At 41.9% G+C, this 14,623-nt stretch overlaps 1 protein-coding gene across 1 annotated transcript; it reads right to left on the bottom strand.

The window, feature by feature from the left end:
• Nucleotides 1-10: 10 nt before the first annotated feature.
• LOC103533704 (alcohol dehydrogenase class-3) lies at nt 11-11,740 on the bottom strand. The gene is made up of 9 exons (XM_030449480.1): nt 11,670-11,740; nt 9,585-9,686; nt 8,147-8,288; nt 7,733-7,820; nt 6,715-6,934; nt 5,910-6,170; nt 4,860-4,995; nt 3,879-4,017; nt 11-2,488 (listed from the first exon to the last, which is right to left on the bottom strand). Exons 1-9 carry the CDS (start codon nt 11,679-11,681, stop codon nt 2,464-2,466), a joined length of 1,125 nt encoding a protein of 374 aa, XP_030305340.1. The 5' UTR covers nt 11,682-11,740; the 3' UTR covers nt 11-2,463.
• Nucleotides 11,741-14,623: the final 2,883 nt, after the last annotated feature.

The raw sequence follows: 14,623 nt of genomic DNA on the forward strand, positions 1-14,623 counted from the left end.
TTATTTTTAAAAAATTTATTTATTTTTGTGAACCAAAACCAGACAGAGCATTCTCAGTTACATCGAGGTTGCTTGCACTGGTTAAAAATCATCCTTTGGTCTGCACACATGCAACTTGAACACTTACTTCTTGTTGCACCAATGCAACCAAATTTGACACTGTACATTTTTAATATAGGTAATCTATGATGCTGTATATTTCTGACTATAATTTGAGATCACAGCATGAAAAATCTTTATTCTGATTTCATACTACTACAGTGTTTTTAAACAAGTGGAAAGTTTAGTCAGCACCTACACCAGTTCTTTCAACATGAGACAACACATCTGGTTGCAGAAAACTTATTTAATAAAAATATCTATTTTTTTCACCTATCTAGCTGTAACTTTGCTTGAACATGACATATTAGACTTGTGCTGACTAGAATTGGGATATTATCTATTTTTGATTCTTAGAAAAGTTGATATCCAGTTAAAAAACAAAACGAAAACCCCACAGCTTAAATCTCCTTTCTAATGATATTTTTAGAAAGTTTGCCAAAAAAAAAACCAACCCATCATGCAGCCAGTTCTGAAACACTCTCTTTAGGTATTTTCCCTTTATTATCAGATAAGAGACCCTGGAAACTCTTAATGCAGTTTCTGCAAATTAACATGAATATTTAAGATTTATTAGCTGATGGCGAATAACAGCACAAGAAGAAGGCACAAGCTCCATCTTTTACATGACAGCCAGCAGACCATATACATGTTTCAGGTAAGTCCCTTGGTGGAAACTTTTTGTCCATTGATGTCCTTACAGTTGTCAAGATGGTACAGTTTAATACAGCACCTTGATCTCCAAGGATAACTTCTATGTTTGAGTCCCTTTGTTAGGTGAGCAACTTCAAAGAGACCACTTCAAACATGATCCATTTAATCAGCTGCTTTGCAGGACAAAAGAGTCAGAAAACTCTGCTAGGTAAGGGCTGGGACATCAGTATTAATATTATTATTCAGGCTGGGAAGAAGCTGTAAGTCTTTGACCTGAGTGTTCTGCTCTTTCTGAAGGTTTTTGTTGGTGACCTGGTATTACAAGACCAGCTTTACAAAGTTATTTTAAGATGCAGGTTCCCTAAAATAATGCAATGCAGAAAACATGGCAGTTTAGGCTTGATTTAGTCTGTGCAGCCTCCAGAAACAGTTGTTATGTTAGAAATGCTTTTAAATGTTAGATCCAGTGGGGGAGGTGGTTTTGCTGAGATGCTGAGCTAATACTGTATTGATACCATGTTGTAGTTTATTATAGAGTACTCTTGCTTTTGGAAAGGCTTGACAGTAAATCTTCTAGTGAATTCTCTTAAGACCAACCAGCACTTGGGGAGCTCTGATGTACTAAGAATCACTTGACTGCTGTCTTGGAAGTTTCACTTTCCATGTACAGACTCACTTTTTACTTCTTCCAGATGCTCAAAATTCAATTTTTATGACATTCACAGGAGTTAACTCTGTTGTTTACAGTGTCTGAAATGAAGTTATAAATGCAGTTATTTCAACGATTTCAGAAGACTACAGGGACATCTTTCCAGTGACAAATTAAAAAGATGTAATTGTCCCAGCTGCATAGGCAGTCTCTTGGGGTAAAGCAGTTGTTAGGGGTGAGAATTTCTTCTGATAAGACTGCTGTTTGCATTGAGCTTTCTGTAACAGTTTATAACATGAAACTTCTCTCAGTCAGTGTCCTTGGTTCACTGAGAAGCACTGACTTATTATGTATACTTTTTCTTCAACTTGGTAGCTTCTCTCCTTCTGCTCTGCAGTTTTTTGCCATTCCTGTTCTTCAGGACCTTGGGCACTGCTTCCAGGTTTTAATTAGAATTTTACTCAGAGCATTTCAACTCTAGTTTAAAAAAAACACAAACCTCCAACTCCAAAATGAAGACCTAACTCCTGCCTTCCAACAAACAAAAAACTCTGAAGCCTTCATCATGGTACATCCTCTGGAGTCCTAGAATAGTCTCAGAAGCTTAACAGCCACTCTCAGTGTTAAAACACATCACTGCTCCTTCTCAGCAAACTGCCTCATGTAATGAACTTGTCAGTGATTGAAAAATGCTCTTCCTTTCATTGACACAGAAAAAAATCACTAGAGGAAAAGGGTAAGACCCAACAATCAGTCATAATCCTCAATAATTCCAACACTGTGTTTAGAAATAAGCTTTTATTAAGTAGATTGAGTTAGGTACGATTGAATTTTTAGAACAAGTATAGAAATAGAAGTTCTACCACCAGTTCAAATTATATAAGGCTTTTAAGTGGCTACCAGTTTTTTTACACTTAATAATCAGACTGCTTACTCTAAAAGACATCCTCTTCCTTCATCCCAGTGAATCTTCATTTGCTTGATTCTATCCTCTATCAGGAATTCCATTCTAAATGGACAGCTGCCATGTTGCTGGTCAACGGGAAGGTCCAGGTTTGGCTCTAAAGCTTTAGCACAGTTCGAATGCTTCAAATGGAAAAGAAAAAAAAAGAAGTTACAAATCAGTCCATTATATCCTCTTCTCTCCCCTCCCTTTTGTTGCTGATACATAGTATAAACTTATGCTGTCTTTATGTAAGAATGAAGTTATGCTTATGGCTATAACATTTAAAAATCCTGGTTCAAAATGGGTTACTAATGCTTGCTACCTGTTTTTTTTAGTCTCTCCTCCAGTAAGAGACACTGAAAACAGAAGCTTTTCCAAACTCATTTTTCAGAAGCTAGACAAAAATATTGGATTAGAAACATTAATATTTATATGCATTTCCTCTTGTGGCAGCTTGAAGGATTTCAATAATTTTCATTATTAATTTCATAGGACACTGTCATGAAGGAATAAAGCTGTGAAATGATAGAGAAGTTTGTAACTGGGAAAGGGCAGCAGCTGCTGGATGAAATTCACATAGATGCAGAGTTTGTTTGCAGTTGGAAAAGGTACAAATGCAGCTCCTGGGAACAAACTAATCCAAAACAGGAATACATATAAGATAAAGCAGAAAAAGTTACTACTTTTGAGAAAGTTATATAGATTACATCAATATGGATTGAAATCAAAGACCATGCTGGTTTCTTGAGATAATTCTGGTAACTATTTATCCATCTGCAGATTAGCCTAAATATGGATAAACAAGAGTTGCCTGCATGAGTACAAATAGGCAGGAGATTTTTTTTTAACTAGAATTTCTCTCCAATTTTTCTTCTTGTCCATCTGCTGATTCTCCTTTGCATTCAAAACAAGTTCCTAAAAAATCTGCGACCTAGTCTGCCAAATGAGATGGTTTCTTCTCTTAGAGGCACTGGTAGTTATCTGATCTGAATTCCCAACAAATTAGGCTCACAAATTCCCAACACACCTCAGGCTAAAACTGTCCAGTCCTTTCCCCTTTTCTCTGTTAGATTTTTACCAGCCAGCAGGGTCACTTCAGATGCAGTGGAGTTGGGCCTCATTTGAGAGTTTAATACAGCTATGGCCTAAGTCTGCAATATGAACAGCCCAAATTGTTATTTATATTAATAAAAGGTAGAAATTGCTGTATGTTAAGTACACACCCATCAAATGTATGTTCTAACCCAACTTCAAGCTAGAAGAAAAAAAAAAATTAAAATGTAACATATTAAAAAATAATTCCAAGTGATGGATTATGCTGGTAGTCTATCCTAGTTTGAAAATATACTATAATCTACTACTTAATTAAAGTAGACTAATAGTTTAATGACTTGTAGAAATAAATCTGTGGTATATGTCAACTTTTATCCTCCCTGTTTAAAATCTTAGTGGGCAGGGACCCTATGTTTTGACAGTGTCTTACCAAGTAATACCTCCTATGCCTTTTGATATTATGACTACTACTGTTACCTCTTTCCTGTGTGCATCAGCTCAAAAGCCTCATTAATTTTGTTAAAAGGCAGGGTCTGAGTCACAAATTCATCAACCTTGATCTTTTTGGCCATGTAGTCAGTCACCAGTTTTGGGACACTGTCTACACTCTTCCAGCCTGAAAGACAGAAAGCATGCGTGGGTTTTTCTCCTTTCCACACCCCTCAGAGAGAAAGAAAAAAAATACAACACTTAGATGGGCATTTATGTGATAAGTTATTTAAAAGAAGAGAGAGCAGTGACATGTTTGTCCCTCCTGCTCCAGGCAGACAGTGAGTAAGGAGGACAAGAGGACTCTGGCAACAGCACAGATCAAACATGTAAGTGCACCAACCATTCCCTAGATACATCTCTGCTTTCATTGTACAGCAGCCCTCAGCTAGGAAGGCACATGCAAGGCATCTCAGTCAGCCCTTCTATGCATCTTTAATTTTGTTAATTGCTTGGAAAAAGGGCAGTATAATAGCATCATTTGGATGCTTCTGTGAACTTCAGCAATCACTGAAATCCTGAAGTTATTGCTAGCAGTCAATCTCAAAGTGGTTTTTTTTTGGTTCAACAGCAGAAAACGTGGACCCAGCACCTGCTTTAAAATAAAGCTGTATTTAGCACAGTTCTATGTTAGCTCCACAATTTGCTTCATCACTGAGCAACACAAACATGCTTACATGAGTCCCCATGGTCCCTTCACTGGACCAAATCTTCACTTGATGACAAAACAATCCCTCTATTTAGTACTGAATAGCATATAGTTATATACTGTCTTCAAAATATGGGAGATCTCATACCCATGTGCTTATTTGTAGCCTGTAAGAATATCAACTTTTTAAAGTCTTTCAGATAAAGCCAACATAACATTTACCAATACCCTGTCGTGAGTACATTTCTTGCACAAGCAAAGCCAAGGCAGTGTCATCTTCCCACCTTTAAACCCTAGTGAATTACTTTTTCTCCCCATACCTCCAAACGCTGTCCCTTTCCATGTCCTCCCAGTTACTAGTTGGAATGGCCGTGTGGAGATCTCCTGACCAGCAGCAGCTACTCCAATTATCACACTGACTCCCCAGCCTTTGTGGCAGGCTTCCAAGGCAGACCTCTTCACAGATGGACAGGACAAAAGAGAGCATTTACTGCTAATGTTTATGCTGCCTCGACTGGCACAGGTTGTACTTCATTTGGCACAGTAAGTGAATCACCACAGTAGTATTTAAGGAACAAGAAATACACTGAAAATTACATTAGAATCATAGGATTTTCAGGGTTGGAAAGGACCTTTGAGATCATCCAGTTCCAACCCCCCTGCCATGGGCAGGGACACCTCCCACTAGCATCAGGCTGCTCAGAGCCCTATCCAGCCTGGCCTTAAAAACTTCCAGGGATGGATGGGGCTTCCACCACCTCTCTGGGCAACATTAAATTGATTCAGCCTCCTTACACTGTTAAGGATTCACTTTGCTCTTTTCATATCCCATATGGTTTCCAGAGAAGTCACTCCAAACTCCCACTGGAAGCTGGGATAAACAGTAATCAAAGACAATGCAGACCATATTACTGACAACTGGGAATGCTGTTGTCATTCCTGAAAAGCCAGCTTTACAGAAATTCAATACTTTCAGCAATCAAAGGTTGAATTAATAATCTGAGGTATAAAGAGAAATGCTGAGTGGTTCATGAGATTTTCACTGTACATAGTACAGTGGGTTTTTTTAATTTTTCAACTACCAACATATGACAATTCAGGATTGAAAAAACATCCCATTAAGGAAAAAAATGTTAATTTTAAGTGCCATTTTTTAACATAAGCAGTAACATCTGCTTGAATTACATAGTTCGCATGGGATGTAAACTGACTTTTTTAGTCATGGCTGTTATAATTGCTGTTTAAAATATAAATAAATTAGGATGGCATGTTTTCTGTAACAAGAAAGAGGGGTTTTTACTAATTAGCTAAACAACTAAGTGACAGCTAGCTGTGTCGTCCCCCCCCTCTGCTGTTAGGCAAACACTCACCATGACTCCAACGTTTCCAATGCACTCAAATGAATAATCCACACCACCATCAGTCATCTCAACCAGCACGTCCTGTATTGGCTTCTTGAAGTCTTCAGGGCTTATGCACTCAGTAGCTCCAAATGCTTGGGCTTTGGCATACTTATCCTTGTTAAGGTCAATGCCAATGATCCGAGATGCTCCTGCTATTTTACAGCCCATAATAACAGCCAGCCCAACTCCTCCTAAACCAAAGACAGCACATGTAGAGCCAGCTTCCACCTAGGAAACAGAAAAGAGCCATGAGCAACACAGAAAATTCATCCTTCCATGTGAGTGAGAAGGAAACATGGAAACAAATGTATGTGGCTATGAGTGATAGATTAGGTGAGGGAACCTATATAGAAATTTCATCCAGTAGCTCTTTAGGTACTCAGCTTTTCATTTTGCCCAAAGGTTCAGCTCCTAAAACCTGTGCCAGACTCATGAACAATCTCCTCTCAGCTCTGTCTCACCCTGAGTTTCAGATTATCAGAATGACTTGGAGCAAGATGAATTGGTAAAGTAAATTATATATAGCTGGTATCAAAAGGGAAAAACAATCTTTTACATGGATTTTCCCTAAAGGGCATCATGTTCTTCTAACCTGATCTGGCCTTTATGGAGAACTTTGAAATTCTTCACTAAACTCCATCAGTTGAAGAGGAAGAAGAAACAGAAATTTGGTACATCATGCTTACAGTCTTATTCTAGTCCCTAAGGTGTTTGCATCCTTTGGCTGAGATACAGCCAAGTCAGAAAAGCCAGAGGCAACCCCAGTATTTACCTTAGCAGTGTTAACAGCAGCCCCATAGCCTGTAGAGATGCCACAACCCAGCAGGCAGACTTTATCAAGAGGTGCTGCAGCATCTATCTTGGCTACTGAGATATCAGCCACCACAGTGTACTCTGAGAAGGTGCTAGTCCCCATGAAGTGGTAAATCTGTTTTCCTTTGCAGGTGAATCTGCTGGTACCATCAGGCATGAGTCCTTTCCCTTGAGTAATTCTTAAGGCAAAGACAGGACAGAAAGTCAGAATCTTAAGCAGTAAGGATCTGTTGAGTAGCAGAGAGATGCAGCTGCATGCTTGTACCACTATTTGTGTGTGTGTTATTCCAGTAAACCCAGGAGTTCACAGAAATCAGATGCTAAACTCCTAAAACATCATGCTGTTAATTTGTTCATGGAAACACTGAAACGAAATGAAATTTATCAACACAGCCTTGTTAGCTACCTACACCCCTGTCTTCCCTTCCCTCCTTCAGTGCGCTTCCCTTGAACAGCACCTATAAATTATGCCACTGGGTTTTTTTGTTTGGGTTTGGGAGACTTTCTTTCAGAATTGGAACTGAAAATTTAGGTAGGAAGCAGCTGTTAAGGAAAAAAGAGCTTCATGGCTCATTCTGTACCACTTGAGAGCTTTGGTGTTAACTCCCGAGAGCTGAATTCACTTGACTGCTTCCCTTAAGTATAGATTAAATATGGAGTCAAAGCATTTATGTTTTCAAAGCTGTGGGCACAAGCTAACAGTTTACACCTTCTCATACATAACACAGAAACAGATTTATTTAAAGGCAGAAAAAAGAAAAGACATTATAAGGAAAACAGAGAGCGTGCATAGTTGACTCCCTAAAACATGTACTTTCCAAGTCATTAAATGATGCATCAAGAAGATATTTCATTACATTTCATTTCATTACATCTTCATTACATGAAGATAACTCCTATCAATTATTTTTGATAACTAAAACAGGCATACATTCAAAAGATACTATAACATATGTCAAAATAAAAATTATACAGACCTTATCTTCTGGCAAAGATTTGTTTTAGGATTCTTGCAGAACTTGCACTCTCCACACTGGGGGATGTATAGAGGGATTACAGTGTCCCCTGAGAAAAAAAAAATTCTGTGGCTATTCATCAAGTCAAGCAAGGCACTATGAAAAAACTGAACTCCGTTTCCATGGCTTTTATATGAACTTGTGTTCACTTAAAACCTTCTTAGTGTATTAAAAGCTGTTTCTGACTATATTAATCTAACCGGTATGCTGGGCTCTTTCAAGCATGGAACCAAGAGCACACTGAAGAGATTATCTCACAGACAAGAGAAATCTATATAGACACAGACACCAGAATAAGACATTACATTAACTCCTGCACTACAGCACTTTTAATACTTCTTAGGAAGGCAGAAAATTTGGAAAATGCTTTCTTACCTGGCTTTACTTTTGTTACTCCTTCCCCAACACTCTCCACAATTCCTGCTCCTTCGTGACCCAAGATCACAGGGAAGGATCCTTCAGGATCAGCACCACTCAGAGTGTAGGCATCAGTGTGACAGACAGCAGTGGCAACTATCTGTGAAGAAGTATTACAGAATCACAAAATAGGTAAGAAGGGAATTCTGAAGAACACCTGGTCCTAGACCCTTACTGGAGCAGGATCACCTCAAGTAAATCCCATAGAAACACATCCAGACCCCATGACCTCTCTGGGCAGCCTTGTCCCTTGTGCTGTTACCTTCACAGTAAAAATTTTTTCCTGACATTTAGATTCAATCTGCTGTGTTAACAGTTTGTGACCACTGCCCCATTGTCCTGTTTGTGGACACCACTGAGAAGAGATGAGAAATAAATAATCTGAGGCAGCTCAGAGAAGAGAGTAGTAGCACAGATGTAGGTATTTCCCTTTCATCAGAAATTCAGAACAACTCTTGGGACAAATTCACCAATGCTGGCAGCATCTGTGATATGGCCAATATACTTTACCCCTGGGAAGGCACAGGAGTGCCAAGGCAAGGCACTTTTCCTTGGAAAAAGTGAAGCCATTGTAGTACAGCTTTTCTCCTTTCCATCAAATAAATTCTGAGGCTGCAACAGGTAGATGATGACATCTAGTTTCCCAGAGCTAGAAATTCAGTACTCCAAGTTGTCTCAAAGTAGACTGGCATCTCAAATTTAAACCAAGTTATTGTCTCAAAGGAAAAATGACCAGAGAGACCATACAGAACTCTCAGTACTGCATAAATCCAGTTTAAGTATTAAGCACTACAAAGCGACCCTTTCCAAGAGATAAACTTCACCTCAATGTACACTTTTTGGCAGATAGGAGCTACTGGGAAGTCCTGAGAAAATGAGAAAATTGGGTGTGGGGAATCAAAAAGACCATTCACAGCTCAGCAGCCAGGAACTTATGGCCTGACTGAAATAAAATTCAGTGCATTACATGCCTGCAACAGGTCACAAGCTGCTGTTCTTCAAACAAGATAAAAGGTGTTCCTACCTGCAAGGTTTTAAGGGAACTTGGTCTGTAAAAACTGGAATCGATCCCCAAGACTTGCCACAATCTTTAGACCAGATTGTGAAACAAGACCAGTAGAAATTAAGTGTTTTTCATAAACAGATCTCTTTTTCATACCACAATTTTCTTCTTTGTAGAGCCAGTGGAGAGATTAATCATAGAATCCTTCATAGAATCCTTGGGGTTGGAAGGGACCTCGAAAGATCATCTAGTCCAACCCCCAATCAATCAACTAATCAACTAATCAACTAATGCTATCCATTCAGCATTTCTTCTGCTGGTAAACAAACTGTTTAGCTTTAATACTCAGTTTCCCAAAATAAAATGTATACAGCAAATGATTGATTTAATTACCTTGATACGAACTTCATGAGCTTTTGGTGGAGCAACTTCTACCTCCTCTAGAGAGAGAGGTTTCCCTGCCTCCCAGGCAACAGCAGCCTTGCATTTAATAACCTAAAAGACAACAAAAAAAAAGAAAGACATCTGTTGTATGGTTCATTTAAAACAATTCTTGTTCAACCAAGTGAGAAAAATGAGAGAAACACTACTGGGTTTTGGAAATAATCCCAGACCTGAAATTCATAATTTCAACACAAAGGCTTGATTGCCCTACATTTGCTTTCAGGAAGCTGAATAATAGTGAACAAAACAAGACTGGAAATTTGGATGTCATTTTCTTATTGAGCAAAAATATAAACAGCCCAGGAGTGCTCAGGAGATACTCAGATTTTTCTTCCATGCAAACAAGGTCTAAGCCATTGCTATGACAGCTGGAAATATGAAGCATTTCACAGCAGTTACCCAATTACTGAATGTGATACAGTAACTAACTCTGGGTCTCAGTATGGGCATTCCATTATAATCTCTGGATTTGGCAGAAAACCTGAATTCAAGGCACAAAGTGCAAGGGAAGCCATAATTTGGTAAATTATTTACTGGTTTTCAATCTGTCCCTCATCCTCCTGACATGAAGTCACTTGTTCTCACACAGAGACTGCACATTCCTAAAATTTTATTTCCCACAAGCTTAGCTGAGCACAGAATTAAGGAGGGAAGAAAAGTCTCCTTATGGGAGAAATTCTGATCTTTGTAAAACTAACGTTACACACCTGGAAGTTCCCAGTTCTTCATTTTCTCTATTTATATACTAGCACAGGGACACAACTGTTGAGTTGTCTGCAGCTCCACACACCATCAGCTGCCTCACTCTGTATCAAACTGAGCTCTGGGCATTGCCAGAAGCTGCCCCATCCCCTCTGAATCTGCCATTGGTGTCTGGAGAACCACATGGACCTGCTCAGACCCAGGGCACTCAGCAGCTGCACAACAGAGCAGTATTACAGAATCCCAGAATCATTCAGGTTGCAAAGGACCTCTGGGATCATCAAGTCCAACCCTTGATCCACTACTGCTGCAGTTCCCAGCCCATGGCACTGAGTGCCACATCCAGTCTCTTTTTAAATATCTCCAGGGATGGAGAATCCACTACTTCCCTGGGCAGCCCATTCCAATGTCTGATCACCCTCTCCGGAAAGAATTCCTTCCTAATATCCAACCTAAACCTTCCCTGGCAGAGCTTAAGCCCATGGCCTCTTGTCTTACTGATAACAGCTTGGGAGAAGAGCCCGACTCCACCCTGGCTCCAACCTCCTTTCAGGGAGTTGTAGGGAGTGATGAGGTCTCCCCTGAGCCTCCTCCAGACTAAACATTAAGTAGATCCAGATTATCATGATGTTTTGAAAGCAATGCAGTAAACTTCTCAGGCAATGAAAGCAAGCAGCCTCCAGGCTCCACGGAAAACTGGGATCGCTGCTGGACAGCAGCCCCAAGGATCACTCATTCCCAGACGTATATCCATTCTTTCTTCACCCACCCATCTCAGCACACAGTAGCTACTTACTGCCACCGAGCAGCCAACTCTTACCCAGCCCCATTTTCCCCCTTCCTTCAAACTTATTCAGTCCCCGGGCAACCCTGCAAGCTCCAGGTCTTCCCCTTGGGTTTTCCACCACAAACGAGCAGTCCACAAGCAGCACTGTCAGAGCCACAAACTGCTCGGGGAAGGGGAGGAGAGGTCGCTTATAACACACGACAAAGAACACTTCTATTTTTCCTCCTAACCCTGCAAATACCCAACAGCAAGAAGCCTCCTCTCAGCCCCGCAAATAACGGCACCGACTCCGCACCCCTTTTAGGGGGTGTAGGACAGGGGTGAGGAGGAGAAACCAAACCAACCCCTGCACCCCGCTTATCGCTTCGAAGAGAGCACACAAATCAGCAAAGGGCCCGCAATCCTCCCTCCTCTCCCCCCGAACTCCGGGAAAGCCACCCAGCACCCACACCAGAACCAGAACCACGGCCTGCAGGGCGGAGCTTCTACAAACTCATCCGCAGCCCCTCGCCGGCTCCGCATCGACCCCCGCTCCGCTTCCTCACCCCGCTAGCCATGGCGACCGCCTGCCTCCGTCCGTCGGAAGGGGAAGGGGATAGGGAGGGGGAAAACGGAAAGGGAAAGAGGAATCCCGCCCCTCCCCACGCCCCCTCCATCGCACACGCACCGGGCACATGCGCGGTGCCGCCGGTGATGCGGGCGGTGCGGGGCGGAGGGTGAGGCGGTCATTAGGGCGGGTGGGTAAAGGAGGAGAGGGGGGTATTAGGTTTTATTCCCTCCCTTACGATGCGGTATCCCACTTGGGAAGCAGGTAGGGGCTGGATTTGTGTCTCCAGTGCGGGTCTTTCGCACCCGAATCTGTAGAGGTGGGGTCTTTGCTGTGCGCTCCAAACTGGGTGCAGACAGCACCCGGGGGTCCCTTGAAGCTGCGTCTGTCGTCCTGGGAAGCAAAGATGCGACAAAATGGGATCGTTAACCTGCTCATGAGTTCAGAGGAAGGCCACGGGGATGATCAGAGGGCTGGAGCACCTCTTGTCTGCAGACAGGCTGAGAGTTGGGGTTGTTCAGCTCCAGGGAGACCTTACAGTGGAATTCCAGTAGCTGGTGGGGAAGGAGGGTGTCTCCAGGAAAGCTGGGGAGAGACTTTTTCCAAGGGCAGGTAATGATAGGACATGAGGGAATGGTTCAAAACTGAGAAAGGAAAGATTTAAATTAGATATTAAGAAGAAATTATTTAGTGTGAGGTTGGTGAGATGCTGGCAGCTGTGGATTCCCCATTCCTGGAGGTGTTCAGGTTGGATGGGGCTCGGAGCAACTTGGTCTATTGGGAGGTGTCCCTGCCCATTACCGGGGGTTGGAACAGATTTTTAAGGTCCCTTCCAACCCAAACCATTCTATGGTTTTCTGAAGAACTTGCTCCAGGCAGGACAGGAAGGGCTCCTTGCAAGGTCTGCATACACAGTTCTTTTTTTTCCTGTTCTCAGTAGTGTGCAAGTAAATCAAGTCAGCACGCTGTGCTCTTGACTGAACTATCTGTGCTTTGTCATGTGTGTTTCAGGTTTAAATAAGTTCTGTAGCTGAGTGCTGCCATTACTGGTGGGGTTTTTAGGCTGGGTTGGTTTTTGTGGTGATGTCCCAGCAGTTGTTACATGCTAATCAGGAACATCAGTCTGGAGTGAGAAAAGAGCAGCTTGGAGGTGCTGTGAGCATGTTGGAGAGATGCCTAGCAACCATTTTTCTTGGAAGATGCTCTCTGTTCTGTGTGACAAATGGGGGGAAAAGCCCCAAAATTACTAAGGATACAGATGTTTTCTTCCTGCCTGCCTTCCTGCTTTCCTTCCTGCCTTTTGCCTTTTGCCTTTCTGCCTTTCTGCCTTTCTTCCTTACTTCCTACTTTTTCCTTTTTCCTTTTCCCTTCCTTCCTTCCTGTCTGTCTGTCTTGTCTTTTTTGTCTGTTTCTTTCTTGTCTGTCTTTCTGTCTGTCTTCCTAGTTTTTTGGTTTTTTTTTTGTTTTGTTTTGGTTTTTTGTTTTTTTTTTTTTAAAAAAAAAACTTTTGTGCCCATCCTGGTGGTTTTAGTGTTCAGTGAGGGTTTTCTATCCCCTAGTTTGATTTCAGACCGGGGTATAAAAGGAGATGCTGGGAAAGGAGTCCCTTAGCAAGCTCAGCAGGCAGTGTGTGCTATGAGATGACGGAAGTGATGGAAGCGGCTGTGCAGGGTTAAGGAAGGTTTCGTGGAGCTGGCGGCTGCAGAGGGTGTGTGCCCGCAGGGATGCTCGGATGCAGGATCTGCTGCGGGCAAGTGCCTAAGCTGAACTGAGAGCTCAGGAGCCGTCCAGCGGGATGCGGAGACGCTGGTGACAGCGGTGACACATCCAGTTCCCCACCAGGTGGCACTAGTGCCATGGCAGAGCCCGGACTGGGCCCAAGTGCTTATGTATTTATGCACTTGTTCAGGGAATCACAGAATGTTTAGGTTGGAAGAGACCTCCAAGATCATCCAGTCCAAACTTTAACTAACACCATAATCCAACTACTAACCCATGTCCCTAAGGACCAGGTCCAAATGCCTTTTAAATACCTCCAGGGATGGTGACTCCACCACTGTTCTGGGCCCTCTCAATGCCTGACAACCCTCTCAGTGAAAAAATGTTTCCTAATATCCAGCTTAAACCTCCCCTGGCACAGCTTCCATCCATTCCCTCTGGTCCTAGGTTCTGTGATTCCACATAGCCACCATTCAAAGTAATTGCTAAAGTGCAAGTTACAATGGACTTGAGGCAGAATTATTTTATAGCAGTCAAATTTTGTTTCATCTAGGTTTAGTTCGTTGTTGTTGTTTGGTTTTGTTTGTTCCTTGTCTCTTTGTTTCCTTCTCCCTAAAAAAAGCCACAAACCAACAGTCCAAGAGGTGGCCATCATGAGAGCATTGCAGTCTTCAGTGAAGCTGAAGGGGAAAATCTTCCCAGTTTGAGTTCAGGTATCTGTGGGTGCTGCATCTTACCACAGGGTGTTCCTGAGTGCCTGAGTTATGCCACATGGAAGCCTGACCAGAGGGGGATCAGGAACTGGGCTACTTGGTATTTTTCTTTACTATTCAATAGTTGTCAGTATCACCTGTAAATATTTTCACCTGATATTTTTTGTTTGTTGGATGGTTTTTTTGTTAATTTTGTTTTGTTCATGTATCTCTTCTTAACCACACAGACAAGTTAATCTTCAGCCCAGTGTGGATGAGGATCAGCTGGGAAGAAATAATCTAGGCCAGTATGAAATATTTGTCAGTTCTCCAGAGTCAGAAGTCACCTCCTTCTGCCGCATGAATACACAACTAGATTGCTACCTTATAGGTAGCAATACCTGTTTCTAGGAAGAATGGTTTAGTTGTGTTTTTTTGGAACCCAGCAACTATCCTAACAAAGATACTAAGAGGAGGTGTTTGCTGTGCTGGGCAGATTACCACAACAGAACTGAAAACAGTTTGCTTGGTCCTGAAGAGG

The sequence above is a fragment of the Calypte anna genome, chromosome 4A (genome assembly GCF_003957555.1).
Source record: "Calypte anna isolate BGI_N300 chromosome 4A, bCalAnn1_v1.p, whole genome shotgun sequence".
Lineage (NCBI taxonomy): Eukaryota > Metazoa > Chordata > Aves > Apodiformes > Trochilidae > Calypte > Calypte anna.